This window comes from Borostomias antarcticus (genome assembly GCF_949987555.1).
Source record: "Borostomias antarcticus genome assembly, chromosome: 29".
Classification (NCBI taxonomy): Eukaryota; Metazoa; Chordata; class Actinopteri; order Stomiiformes; family Stomiidae; genus Borostomias; species Borostomias antarcticus.
In genome coordinates this window covers 4,294,615-4,309,086 of record NC_140262.1, presented here as the reverse complement: position 1 = coordinate 4,309,086, position 14,472 = coordinate 4,294,615, and the positions used below count along the sequence as shown (strand labels likewise).

The 14,472-nt window shown below is 45.4% G+C and overlaps 2 protein-coding genes across 2 annotated transcripts; both read left to right on the top strand.

Moving 5' to 3' along the window:
* Positions 1-225: 225 nt before the first annotated feature.
* Positions 226-2,936, top strand: mrpl10 (mitochondrial ribosomal protein L10). The gene is made up of 5 exons (XM_084459706.1): positions 226-267; positions 759-928; positions 1,105-1,269; positions 1,606-1,750; positions 2,445-2,936. Exons 1-5 carry the CDS (start codon positions 228-230, stop codon positions 2,687-2,689), a joined length of 765 nt encoding a protein of 254 aa, XP_084315832.1. The 5' UTR covers positions 226-227; the 3' UTR covers positions 2,690-2,936.
* A 3,584-nt stretch (positions 2,937-6,520) lies between these two features.
* osbpl7 (oxysterol binding protein-like 7) lies at positions 6,521-13,178 on the top strand (the record flags this gene model as incomplete). Its single annotated transcript, XM_084459871.1, has 21 exons — positions 6,521-6,649; positions 6,974-7,117; positions 7,230-7,283; positions 7,363-7,476; positions 7,603-7,752; positions 7,920-8,052; positions 8,222-8,340; positions 8,476-8,565; positions 8,853-8,876; positions 9,361-9,511; positions 9,615-9,721; positions 9,869-10,022; positions 10,115-10,398; positions 10,964-11,101; positions 11,209-11,272; positions 11,415-11,493; positions 11,617-11,761; positions 12,017-12,167; positions 12,386-12,512; positions 12,729-12,851; positions 13,070-13,178. 21 exons carry the CDS (start codon positions 6,521-6,523, stop codon positions 13,176-13,178), a joined length of 2,589 nt encoding a protein of 862 aa, XP_084315997.1.
* Between the last annotated feature and the right edge of the window lie 1,294 nt (positions 13,179-14,472).

Here is a 14,472-nt window from a genome sequence, read left to right as displayed (position 1 = left end):
CATGCTGACCAGGAATGGCGTAGGAAAGTGACGTAACCACGCAAATTACCTAACGTCTTAGAAAAATAAAATTCCATTTGTAATTCTTAATACTTTTTAAATGCTTGAAATATTGTTTCAAATTGCACAAATGTACATTAAATCGCAAAATACTAAAATTATTATATGATTTTCAAGACTAAACGTGCTACGTCATACGTTTGCCATCACAGCGCTTCCCGTCAAAGATGGCAGCGACCTTGTGTGGCAAGCTACTGCAGAAACAGGGTAACATTTATGTTTGTTAAATCAATATTTGTCTTGTTTAGGTTGTTGATAAAACACACAAAACACACGGGAACACATGCGCGCACCTTGGCTCTAAGTGTGTGTTTTTAGTTAGTTCAGGAAGGCATTTTCTGGATAGAATAAGTCATGTGACATGGTTAAGCTTAGCTCTGCAGTAGCCTACAGCGCTGGAGCACTATTGAGAGTAGAATAATGCGTTAGATCTCAATCTGGAGCTGTAGGAAGGCTTAGTACTTTATGACTTTTTTTAAAGATAACAAATTAAGATACAAAAACAGCAAACTAGCTTGCTGTGACATTTGTTTTTTTGGGGTATATATACTATATACATGGTAGCATTGAATGGAAGGATTAGACCCATAGCAGCAAGATTCGTTCTCTTTGCAACACATGCATCCACAGTGTAACACAGTGTCCTGTAGCAGCTAGCTAACCTAACCTGAGTGTCCCCGTGGTTCTGTCTCCTCTAGGATGGCTGCCCCTGGCGCAGAGTGTCCGCCATGGCTCCAAGGCTGTCACTCGACACAGGAGGCCCATGCACATCCTCAAACAGAAGTTGATGGCTGTAACTCAGTACATTCCCCCCAAACCAGGACCCCCCACAGGGTCTTTGCCACATCACGCCAAACCAGCTCTGGAGGTAAAGAAACTGGGAATAAGTGATAAAAGATGTTGAGTTATGAATTAAATCACATCTTTTTTTTTTCTTCTTAACTCTCCTCGAGTCAGATATTGTCCTTGAGACACATTCTCCATTTTGCAAGAGACACTGCATCATTCAGGAATTGTTATGACTTTAAAACTATCTTTCTTTAGGATACTGGAATGGTGCTGCTCCTGAAGAAGGAACTGAACACTATTTTCCAGGAATGTAAGATGATTGCTGTAATCCAGAACAACGCCACAAATGCAGAAGACATGCTGCATCTCAAACACAGGCTCCACAAACATGGCATTACCATCAAATTCATCCCCAACCAGGTAATGATATTCCCAGGATATACATTAGTTATTAAGCAGACACTTTTATCCAAAGCGACTAACAATAATTACATTTAACGTAGGAAAAGCCAATGTACTACTAATTGCCAGAACTCACAAGTGCATCTTCTTTCTAAAACAAGTGACTAAGAGCATAATCTAGTACTGAAGGCAAAGTGCAAGAATAGCAATCTAAAATACAATGAAAAATACAATAAGTGCTTAGGAGGGAGGATTGTTGTAGTACTTCTTGAAGAGATGAGTTTGACAAGTCTATTGTGTTTCCATTGTATTCTATAAGACTGGGAACTGACTGGACTTGTTGATCCACCTCAGGTGATGCGGTCTTTCCTGACAGGCAGTCCTTACAGGCAGTTGATGCCTCTGTTCATTGGCTCGACGGTTTTATTCGTCAGTAAAGAGACGAAGGTGAAGGAAATGCTTGTGAGTCTGAGGAGCAGTCCCCAGATGGTAATGCTGGGTATGTATAATGTTGGACTTACGTTCTTTATCAAAACATTGCACTATTCCCCCAACTCAAGTTGAGATTGTTTCTTGTACTGTAGGCTGATTCAAGATCAAGTTCAAACTTTTGAACTTAAAAGTCTGTGAAAGGGCTGTTTCACACCTTTAAAAAAAACTTTGTCAGGTGCGTAGTATCGTATAGACAATCTGGGTGTGGAGAAAATCCAGCAACACTTACCTTACTGGCAAACTCTTTATTGGAAGACAGAAAAAAACAATATTTCGGTGCTTAGACCTTCATCAGGTTTAAAAAACAAACTCTTGTCAGTGAGATAAAAGCTGGCCACACCCTGAAATTTGCTCAGGTGAGCTTCATTAGGGATCAGTGAGTGGATGTGGCTGGATGTAACGTTGTAGCCTACAGCCAACAACAACAATAATTCACAATAGATATAAATAACATATCCCGAATACATATCACATGAATTAAATTCAAAAGTGGCAATTAATCAACAATCACAAGGGTTCAAGTACATGAAAAGTATATGATCAGATATGATCAGATGATGCATAAGATAGAAATATAGGCCTCTACCGGGGCTTACTGTATAGCTTTTATATATCCACACCCAAACTTTTGAACTTAACATCCCAAGTTTCCAACCTTCCAAGCTTAACACCCTGCTGTGTCCCTCCTCCCCTCATCTCAGGGGCCTGCATAGAGAACACGCTGCTGAGTCACCAGGGTGTGGTCAGCTACTCTAAGCTGCCCTCGGTCACTGTTATCCAGGGGGAGTTGGTGAGCGGTCTGACCATGCTGACCTCTCAGACGGCCTCCATGCTGCAGCGTCACCCCGCCCGCCTCTCAGCGCTGCTCCACCAGTACGTCCAACAACAGAGTTCGCAGGGGGGGGGTCGCGGGGAAAGCACCCCCCAGGCAGAGGAGACGGCGTAGTGGGTTCAGGGGGGGGGGTCCCGGGAAAAGCACCCCCCAGGCAGAGGAGACGGCGTAGTGGGTTCAGGGGGGGGTCTCGGAGCTGCTAGGGATGAAATCAGGATGTCTGCAGACTGGACTCCTACCCACCTGACTCTTGACCTTTGTGTACTCCAGATTGTTGCTGGAGGTCATTTTTGGACAGTGCTACTTGAACTCGGTCGAAAACCTCTTCCTCTTTTGTGTCCTATTTGTTCATAATTTTGATTATCATCCCTGTTTTGTTTTATTTAAGGATATTAAAAGTGTATATTGTCATTGTCAAAAATGTCTAATTTCTCACACTTCTGATCCACTGTGGGATTCTGGGACACATTAGACCAAATGGAGGACAAGTGGTAACAGGAAGTGGTTAAAAAAAGGAGATGAACAGTTTGGAAAGGGTTTGATGGAATAGATTTGTACTATTCCTCCTATTACATTTTCTGTGCATACTTAGCCTATCAGCAGTATGTTGAATTGTCATGAAAACCAGGCTAGCCAAAATAAACCCAAGTGGTCTCAAATACACTAATCTTGGGATTAGGTTACACCATGTTAATCTGCGTCAGTTAGTCTATTACTACTGCTGTTCTAGGTTCGGGAGAGAAACCACTTCATCAGTTACATATTACAATTACAATATTACACAAATCACCTGGAGATCTTTGACCTCTTATTCCATATGAGATACTCAAGGGGCTCTCCAGTCTTTCCTTAGCAGTGTTTTCATGATCAAAAACGATTAGGCTATTGGGTTACAGTGATATTGTATGTGGATAATCAATTAGGCTGCCTTTCGATGTTGGATTTAGTTACTTAACAATTAGGAAGTATGTATTTATGACGGCTATACGCACCTACAGACATTGGCCCTAGAGGCACCTATGAGCCTGTAATTCTGACTAATGCGGATAATGCTCTGGCCACGTTGCGCTGTGGGCATGCCGCACAGGTGTCCAAGGATTTGGTGCGTGCGCACGCCGCTCATTGAAAGACGAGACCGTGAAGACGAGATTACCAATTGAAAGACACGTCTTGTTTATTCTCGCATTTGTTAAATTTGATAAATGGCAAAATACGAAGTTTGTCGGATATATTTAACAGAGAAGGATTATCATAGAGGATGACAGAAATCGGAAATCGGACATGAATTTAAGGTGAGCATGGTTTAGACGACGGATGGGAGGTAGGCTACAATTATTTTTTTTTCAAGCAAAAAGTTTGTATAAAACTATTAAGTGAAATGTAGGCCACCAAACATATCAATATGAAACAAACCAAAACACATTAATATTCTTTTCTAATATTGGCCTGGTGATATTGGCCTGGATGTGGCATATTTAATAGCTTATAGGCCTACTTTTATTGCCACCTCACCTGGACTTTTTAATGGCCACAGGCTCACAGACATTATTGTCTTACATTGCTGCTCCTCATACACTTTGGAAAATTAAAAAAAAATAAAAAAAATCTGCCAGAAAATAAGAATGTCAGTACAATCTGTTGGATTGATCTGTCAGATTCAATAATAGATTTGAGCATTTCCATAATTTTCATGCCGCATTTTCTCTGACTGTTAAGGTTGACATCTGGAATAAAGGATCTCTGGTATTTTCAAGGTTGAGAGCAGAACTGATGCACAGATCACCATTCAGATCAATACATCTGTGTGTCCCTATTTTTTATCTACTGGCGTATGGTATTGGTTAGCCTCCAACTCGTTCTCAAGCCTCATGTATGCACTGTCTATCTCAGCAGTGACTGCCAGCCTTGCCAATGCTTAGTAGGCCTATGAAGATAACAGCAGATAACACGCCGGTAGACAAACTCCCTTACAGCGAAATTAAAGTGCGAGAGAAGCTCAACCACTTGTTTATACTTTATTGATGGCTGTTCAGTAATGCTCTTGATCATCATACAGTTCTCAGGTGTGAGGAGATGCCATGTTAGCTTGTGCAACCTTCTGCTGGCAGCCACAGCTAAGGTCTATATGAAGAACGGAGTTATCCACTGAGCATATCTTCACATTTGGGTATTCAGTGAATTGATTGTCACAAATCATAACATGGAGATTATTCACATACAGATTGGAGTCAATTCAGTCAATCCAAGAAGTAAGTTTTAAAAAAGTAAAAAAACTCTTGAAGTAAAACTTCAATAATGAAATTGTTAATTAAATTTAAATTCTGAATTGACTGAATTGAAACTGAATTGACCCCAAGCCTGATCACATACAGACATCATAGCGTTCTCTACTTTTCAGCGTTGAGTAAGCAAGCTTGGCTACCTGCAAATCCCTTTATCCAGTTTCCTCTGCACACTGGCATGACCTCTTCTGTCCCCAGATCCCACTGTATCTTATGTAACACCTACAGCAGCTCAACGACCCTGTCCCCGAGGAGCCCACGTCATATTCACTGGAAGATATTTCCATTGGAGTTACACACTCGTGTGTAAACACAGTAGATATAATCATAGAAGTACACAGAAGGCAGTGAAGTCCCACAGTACTACTATATCAAGTAGTACTTTCATAATTTTTTGACAGGGCGAGTTGTATTATATGCACTGATTCACTGCCTCACTGGGATTTTACGTTTGGGGAATTGCCTGGGTGAATTGTTTTGAATTTGGATGCATTTGATACATATAATATGAACCCTGCGATGTAACCTTTGTCCTGCGCCTCAACTTTAGGCTTGCAGCACTTTATTTGTTGTCAGAGCTTCTGTGTTCTCTGCTTTGTGATCTTGTTGCTGCACGTGTAAGTGACAGATTGCCAAAAACAGGCCTAGGAAAGCCAATTAAGTTGGTAATCCTCTCGTTCCAGTCCCAGCCTGTCGTACGTAAGTAAGTGACGGACATTATCCTGTCCTGTTCCTTGTTACCAGGTGGATCATCATGTTGATTTTTGATGATCATGTTGGTCATCATGTTGATTTTGATGATCTACCGTGCTGTGAATGTGTGGGCTAATATTGAATGACAGAACCAGGTCCTTATGGGTATATAGGGCTATAGGACATAAATTGCATTAATATGACTGTGCCAATACATTTTAATATGCAGTGGCATGACGCCTTATAGATTAGACTTAGAATAGATATTATGTGGTTTTCAATGTAAATTACCAGTGTGATAATTCCACATGTTCGGTCTGAAGAGAAACCATACTGGTCTCATAACTCATTGTGCATAATATTCTTCAGTACACAATGTTTCAACATTATGTATGGATCGGGCATCTCTTCCAGTTTTATATGGAATTTGGTATCACATTATAAGTGTATAAGTAGGCCCTATACAGTAGCTGGATGAATTCCCTTGGTTGCATTGAGCATCTAGACCAGGCTGATCTAGCTGGGAGAGCTCCAGGGTCTAGTAATGATGGCCGGCTCAGACGGGCCTGTTCTCAGGGCTCAGGGCTCTCCTCTGTTAGGTAACAGGATTTGGATGATCCCTCTCCCGGCCTCTGCTCTGTTGAATACTTTCACTTTGATTGGGGGCCAAGTTACCCTGTCAAAGGTGGTTGAGGAGCAGTAGTATGATATTATTTTCTTATTATTTTATTATTGAGGACAGTTGCCTGATGATCACTATGCTCCTTGGGAAGTACTACTACCTTATTCGTGAATTTTCCATGATATGAGACGGGGAATATGATATTATTTCTCTCCCCTCTGTCTCTTTTCCTGCTCTTCCAGATCCACGCCATCCTGACAGGAGAGTAAGCGCGTAGGAGATCATAGTCTTACCCAGAGATCCACCAATCACAAGAGCGAGAGGATCTCCAGAGGTCATCAGCTCAAAATGGATCCTTACGGGCCCACGCTCAGCCACAGCCAATCAGGGATGAGTGGCATGGAGAAGTCTCCTCCCACATGGAACAAGCCCAGCCACTCCCGAAGCAGTAGCACCGCCTCCTCCCGTCACTCGCGGCTGGCCAATCAGGTGAGACCCAGTCACCCATTCTCAACCTGGAAGGTACAGTGACATATATACAATTCATGCCATAAAATAACAGATTTTCAGCAGAACACTCATATTTTCTGCAGAACTAACCAGATAGATTACCTTTTGAAGAGCTTCAATTCACAACCCCCCCCCCCCCCCCGCAACAACAATATGCAGGTATCTTACCGTATTCCGGAAACAATTTTATGCTCGTTCTGGTCGGCATCTCTTCATCACAAACTCCGCCTCCATGTCTCTAAATGGCTTTGAAAGTGCTTCTTCATCGCGGTGCTTTTTTTTGTCCCTCAGAACAGCAAAGACTGGGAGGTTATAGATGAGCCTCAGGTGGATATGACAGCAGCTAGGGAGAACCCCAAGGACATGATGTCCCCTGGCATCTGTGAAGGCTACCTCCTCAAGAGGAGAAAGTGGCCCCTCAAAGGCTGGCACAAGGTCAGGCAACGTCCCCCCCGCTCTTCTGTTGGGCCATCATGTTGTGGTTAAAGTTTAGCGTAAATTAAATCTCAACATGACGCTAAATCTACGCTTTCTATGTCTGTGTCAGAGGTACTTTGTGTTGGAAGCGGGAATCCTTCGATACGGCAGAACCCACCAAGAAGTAAGTCCACTGTCCTTAAACTGTCATGCGCTGTCGTTAATTAAATCATTATGTTAATGATCAAAAACGTTTTCCATAGACTTCCAGGGGAAGACTGCGTGGCTCATTGAATGTCAGCCTTGCAGTCATGTCCATTAACAAGAAGTCAAATCGGATTGAGTTGGACGGTGGGCACATTCTGTATCACATCAAGGTACACCCTCATTCCATGTTGAAAGGTTAAGCAGTGTCCAGTGTTGATCTGAAAAAAATTGTCCCAATACTTTCTCAAGTTTATTTTCTCAACATCATCTCCTACTTGACTTTTTCTTTCATCCAGGCAAAGAGCCACGAGCTCTTCTACATCTGGGTGACCAAACTGAACGCGCACCGCATGTTCAAGAAGAACGAGGCTGCCCATGCTCAAAATGGCTTCCTACAGGTCCTGTTCCAGGGCACGGGAGTAGGGGACCAGAGGAATGGAGACCTGGTAAGTTTCAACCACGGTTACCTCAGACCCATAGATTGTTTTGAAAACAACTATACGTATTGAGCTTTTGATATTTATTGTAATGAACAATCCATCCTTACAATATACTGTACATATCAAAAAAGCTCCACATGTATTAACATGGTCCCTCTGTGACTCGGTGCCAGTCTGTGTACCCACACTCGTATGCGGGGGAAATGGCCGCCGGGCTGGAGGTGCTACCGGCTGCCAGCCCGGGGGTGAATGGCAAGGTGTCTGCCTGGCTGCAGCAAACCCACGACCCAGACAGCTGTGCTCAAGGTACGGCACCGTGTACGGTACACCGTGTAGCCAAACGGCAAATCTTCTTGACTAACTTTCATGGAAACACGTTTGACAAAAACCGGTGTAGCGAGTGTGAGCCAGGTTTATCATGACTGGTTTCTGCGACCCACGGTTATAAGAATCCCTCTGGTTCTGCGTGCCTCAGAGCTGAACCGCTGTCAGTTGGACCTGTCCGAGCTGAACCGGCTGGTCCAGAGGCTGCAGGCCCTGGAGGGGGCGCCGGCGTTCACCAACGGGGACCTGCAACGCATCATCAGCATACAGGTCAGAGGGGTGCCTCTCCACACAAAGTCTGTTCAGACACATCCATCCAATCACGTATCGAGACAGTCGGCTTGTGATTAACTGCCGCGCGATTTTGAGGAGTCCTTTTTTTCTCCCCCTCTAAATTCCACTCAGAACCTGTCGCTTGAGAAGCCCAAGAAGCCCAGGTGTGGCAAGATTTGGGGTCATTCGCGCACGCTGTCCAGGGTGGAGTCCCTCGGAATGGTAAGAATGCTCTGGAACCTATTTTCAAATCAGAGGTAGGCTTTAGGTTTTAGTTGCAATTTCAGAAATGTGAGCCATACTGCCAAAAGCTGGCTTTTTAGTTTTGATTCTATGATGGATATTTATGGTTTTATAGCATGCCTGTTCAGATCATAAGAAACCATTTCCCATTGAATTAGATGGCCGTCATCTTCACCTGTGTAGCACTGACTCACCTGTTATCAGCAGAACGTATTGCTTTGAGGCCCAATCCTCCGGTAACTTCTAGGCTTCTCTTTAATCCAAAGCCTTTTCGTGGGATTACTAAATCGGTGAGTCAACACCAGGCAGAACACGGAACAACCTGACCCCCTTAAGCTCTTCCGTGTTGTTGTTAAAGAGACAAGGAAATGTAAGACTATCGGGGAAGACTCCAGCGTTTGGGAGCAGGGCAAAGAAATCTAGATCAGATTCCAGAACCATTTCCCAGATCCTTTTTAAGATAATTTTTTTTTAGGTGTAGTGAAATGATGAAGAGTCTTCGATGTGACAGAAATGTCAGCATGAGGTTGACAACCAAGGTTTACCTCTCGCATTCATATTCACATATATATTCATTGTTGTTCTTTAACAAGCTTTGGTACAAGAATGGTTTTAGACATCTGTAGCGCATAACACTGCTCGCTCACCATTGTCAATTAAAATCGCCAATGAAAGCATCTGAACCACAGAACGTTGGACATTTATAACAGACGAAAGACCAAAGAAAGCATGTAATCCTAGCGGCCAACCGTCTGTCCTCTGTCCACCCCGTAGCTGTCGTCCAGCCACCTGACTAGCTCCTCCCAACTGGGCGCCTCGGTCCCCTCAATCCCGGACTACGTGTACTCCCAGCTGGCCCCGCCCACTGTCACCTCCGCCGAGGGCAGGAAGATCCATCAGGACATCTGCACCGTGTCTCAACGAGGTCAGAGTCCGCGGCACACGCGCGTAGACACGCCGAACGCACACACGCACGCGGCCGTACGAGCTCACGCCCACGCCCCTCACTCCATCTTTTGTCTCCTCAGTCCACGTCTCCCTCAAGTCAGTGCACGAGGCCCTGATCCAGGAGCAGCACAGGCTGCAGGACGCCTGGGGAAGCCCTGACGCCCACCAGACCACCACACGGGCCGAGGTGAGGGGACACCGGGGGGGACTGAGCCTCGCTGGCCTGGATCTGAGTGCACAGCGTGTCTGGGTTTTCCCCTCATGCCTACTCTCTCTCTCTCTCTCTCTCTCTCTCTCTCTCCCTCTCTCTCTCTCTCTCTCTCTCTCTCTCCAGGGAAGGCGCTTGTCTACTCGTCCTCCCTCTGTGGTGGACTCAGAGTATTTTGATGCCAGTGACCACATCGTGTGTGGGAACTCCTCGGAGGTGTCCGACGAGTCCGGCCTGAGCGACGGGACCACCAGCAACTCTGAACCTGAGGAGGGACACAGTGAGCGCACACACACACACACACACACACACACACACACAGGTTTGCAACGCACGCCGGTGACAACACCCTCACACCTTCTCCGCCAACAGCCAGGGCCACCCGGGAGTACCGCGCCAGCATCTCCAAGGCCCCCGACTGTGTCGTCCCCGAGGGGACTGGCCGCCGGACCGTCCTGGCCGCCCACTGCCCGGACAACAGCCACGTGGGCCTGATGGCCATCCTGTACAACAACATAGGCAAGGACCTGTCCCGGATCTCCATGCCCGCCGCCCTCAACGAGCCCATCAACCTGCTGCAGAGGCTGTGTGAGGAGCTGGAGTTCTCCGACCTGCTGGACACGGCTAACAGCACCCTGGACCCTTACCAGAGGATGGTGAGGCCACTGCGTCCATGTGCTCTTCGGGATGCTTTTTTGAGGGGGGTCAGGAAAATAGTAGATGGGTTTTCAGGCGTAGAGCAGATTCAACTTGGCGCTCGGGTGAGAACAGGGTAATATGAGTCTTTCAGGTGCTCTTGGGGTTTGGGAGGGAAACTTCAATGCAAAAGCAGCAGGTCTCCAGGCACTCAAAACCAGAAGGCGAGGAAGGTAGGAGAAAAAAGACTTTATTCAATCATATTGGGCTTAAAATCTTAAAAACCAACATGTTTCGCCTGCACTGGTCTTCTTCAGGGCACAGAAAGTATACACACCACTGAACTGTCTGGGTTAAATAGAGAAAGCCACACCCTTATGTGGACAGATAATAAAAAATAATTATTATGCATCTGTCCACTTAAGGGTGTGGCTTTTGAAAAGATGCTGATGGGCAAGTTTAGTGACGCTTGTGATACAATTCCGGTTAATGTTGAGCTTTAGTCTTTCTCGGAACCCACGTGCAGTTTGCGGTCGCGCTGCGTTTCGAAGACGAGTGACCCTGTTTCTCTCTGGATGTGCGCAGGTCTACATCGCCGCCTTCGCCATATCCGGCTACGCCACGGCTTACTACCGCAATCGCTACAAGCCCTTCAACCCGGTCCTGGGGGAGACCTACGAGTGTCACAGAGAGGACAGGGGCTTCCGCTACATCAGTGAGCAGGTAGGACGTCCTTCTCTGTCAGCACCCCCACAGTGACCCGGTCAGAATGGGTCTGCCCCCCCCCCCCCCCCCCCCCCGGTCGCTGACTGTCCCTCTCCGATCACCAGGTCTGCCACCACCCCCCCATCTCCGCCTGCCACGCCGAATCAGACAGCTTCAGCTTCTGGCAAGGTGAGGATGCTCTCGCGTCGTCGAACAGGCGGTACTGTTTAGGCCTTTATTTGAAGCATCTCGGTTCTAGCGTTCTAGCGTTCTAGCGATGAGGCGGAGAAGTAGCGACTTGTTCTGTTTTTAATCTCCGTCACGTCAACAGACCAGCGGTGGAAGAACAAGTTCTGGGGGAAGTCACTTGAGATCGTGCCGACAGGAATGGTGAACGTAACTCTCCCGAAGTAAGCGGCAGCTCCTCGTCTGAAGTGCCCTCCCCCCTTTCCCCTCCCCCCACCCCCGACGCAATATCTTCAACGTCTCGTTTCTGAAATGAATGCGAATACTTATACGATTAATTCCCTCAGGTTTAGTGAACATTATGAATGGAACAAAGTGGTCACCTGCATCCATAACGTCCTGAGTCAGCAGCGCTACCTGGAGCACTATGGAGAGGTTACCATCCGCAACCTCAACAGCTCTGTGTGCACGTGCAAGATCACCTTCGTCAAGGTGAGCAGCAGCCAGCGCTGCTAACGGGGACAAGATGGCGGACTGTACGCCAGTACTGCTAACAGGGGCAAGATGGCCGACTGTAAACCAGCCATAGAAACTGACCCATCAAAACAGACTGGTTCCACAAATCTATAATGATGTCTATATTATTTAATCGCTGTTGGTTTTAGTTGTTCTTATTGCAGTTTCTTTCAAAGCTTTGAGCTTTGAAGTGTGACTAAAAAGGTGTGGTTGATGGTTGATATTTTGCAGTCCCGTTACTGGGGGTCCGTGACCAACAAGAACGAGGTGCAGGGCGTGGTCCTGGATGAGAGTGGCAGTGTCATCCACCGCTTCGGTGGTCTGTGGCACGAGGGCATCTTCTGTGACACCTTGCCCACTCCCCAGTGCATCTGGAAGCCAAGTGAGTACAAATGCATTCACTGTATCTGTGCTTGATTGCTTTTGTCTGGCACAATAGAACCAGTGGGCTGTTCACACAAAAATGCACCCCCCTTCCCCCTCCCCCATCCACCTGACACTCCCAGGCAGACTCAAGCGAACGCTAAAGTAGTTTAAAGGATTTCAAATAGTATTTGGACCCGGGTCTGGTCTCATGTGTGGCCCTGCTCATCCCTCCAGATCCCCAACCCATGGACTACCTCCTCTACTACGGCTTCTCCTCCTTTGCCTTGGAGCTGAACGAGCTCACCCCCGAGCTCAGGCCCCTCCTGCCCCCCACTGACTCTCGCCTGCGCCCCGACCAGAGGTGAGTGGCGCCCCCATGGGCAGCGGAGGAGGCATTTCAGGACAACCGCCATTCGTGGAGATCCATTGTATGCGTTTTAACCGTGTAATGTGATTTGATATGTAATGTGATTTGATATACATGTAATGTGATTTGATATACATGTAATGTGATTTGATATACATGTAATGTGATTTGATATACGTTCGTGTTTTTTTTTTCCTGCCTTGGTCATAGGATGTTGGAGGAAGGCCATGTGGATGAGTCAGACAGAAAGAAGGATGAAGTGGAAGAAATGCAGAGGGAGAGGAGGAAGGAGCAGGCCAAGAGAGGGGTTGAACATACCCCGCGCTTTTTCAGGTTAGCTCCTCCCCTTCTGGTCTCTGCTTATCCAGTACATTTACAAGCAACAGAAAACAGTATTATACTGTATATGCATCAAACACCCCAAAGGCTTACCAAGAAATATTTGTCTTTATGTTCATGTGCAAAAGCGTGGATTATGATCAAATGCGATGTTTGTAGAATAGACTAGCTTTTACTGTACTATTTGTTAATCATTTGTTTACTGTCCACAGGAAAGCCATAGATTCCGCTGGTAGGGAGGTGTGGCTGACCAATAGCACCTACTGGAAACTCAGAGAGAATCCAGGCTTTGCAAAGATCCCGGACATGGACCTGTGGTGAGTTCCACAGACGCTCGTGATGGACTGAGACCCAGGCAGAGACACGATACACGGCAGACATTTTGACCGCATGGATGAGCTGCTCTGTGAGGCTCTCTGGGTGGGGATGGTGGGTGGGGATGGTGGGTGGTGGGTGGGGATGGTGCTGGTGTCTCATTCAAGCTCCCGTGACAGGCTCATGGGAACCACAGCTCTTGCAATCCAGCTGGACTATTCATGAACGATAAACTCCGGCATTTCCCAGGTTGTGTACTGTAGCATAACCTGTTTGGTCATAAGACCTTTCTCCCCAAAATTGGTTTTCTAATATATTTGTACACATTTTTAGTCAATATATTTAAGCGTATTGCTTATTGTTTGTGTACATTTGTGTACATGTGAGAGATTCCCTTTTATGAAGGCTGGAAATGAGAGGCTCATTCACTTAGCGTAGTCTCGACTGACTGAGATTGGGAACGACTTCTGCTGGAAACTGTTATCATTGATTAATATTATTTATGTTTTATGATTGTTGGGTATTATTTATGCTGAAACACAATGTTTAAACACTATCTCTTCTTGATTTTAAATGTTGATATCTAGTTCGCACTTGAGTTACCTTTTATAATGTTATATTGTTGGATTTGTGCTATTATTCAGTGGTAATATAATGTTATTATTAGCATGACCACTGGATGCAAGTACTGACTATATTCATACATATGATTAGCATCATAAGGCTGCTTTTATGATTCTGAATGATATTGAGTACAGTATATTTTAACTCCAATCAAATGTGACTGCACAGTAAAGATGTTTGAACGGTAAATTATGAAATGGATTCATGGGAGGTTCTGTAGAGAGAACTTTCATTAGATTTCTGTTGACAAACAGTTTTGATTGAATAAAAAAACAACAGTACAATACACAAGTATGACACCTTTAATAAATAAATGGTTTTCCCTCAACATGTTGCTGTTTGAGTCTTTATTACATTAGAATAAATCAAATACAATATTTAAATGTCCTTTTTCTTAAAATTTTGCATACAGCATTGCTGAGTCATGAGCCAGAAACCACTCTCCTCAGATTGAATGAATTCCTGATGAATTTTCTACGTTCTAATGATTCATTATTTCACAGATTGAGATATGAGATTGAGACCAGCAGTGCACATAGAACCCCAAAAATATGTTCCCATGTGACCCAACCACCTCCCCATCCATCTTAGTTATCCCAAGGACTGCACTTCCCATACAGTTTTAATTCTTACTTACTGAGGAAATTAGTTTCCAAGAGGTGGCAAAGACTTATGG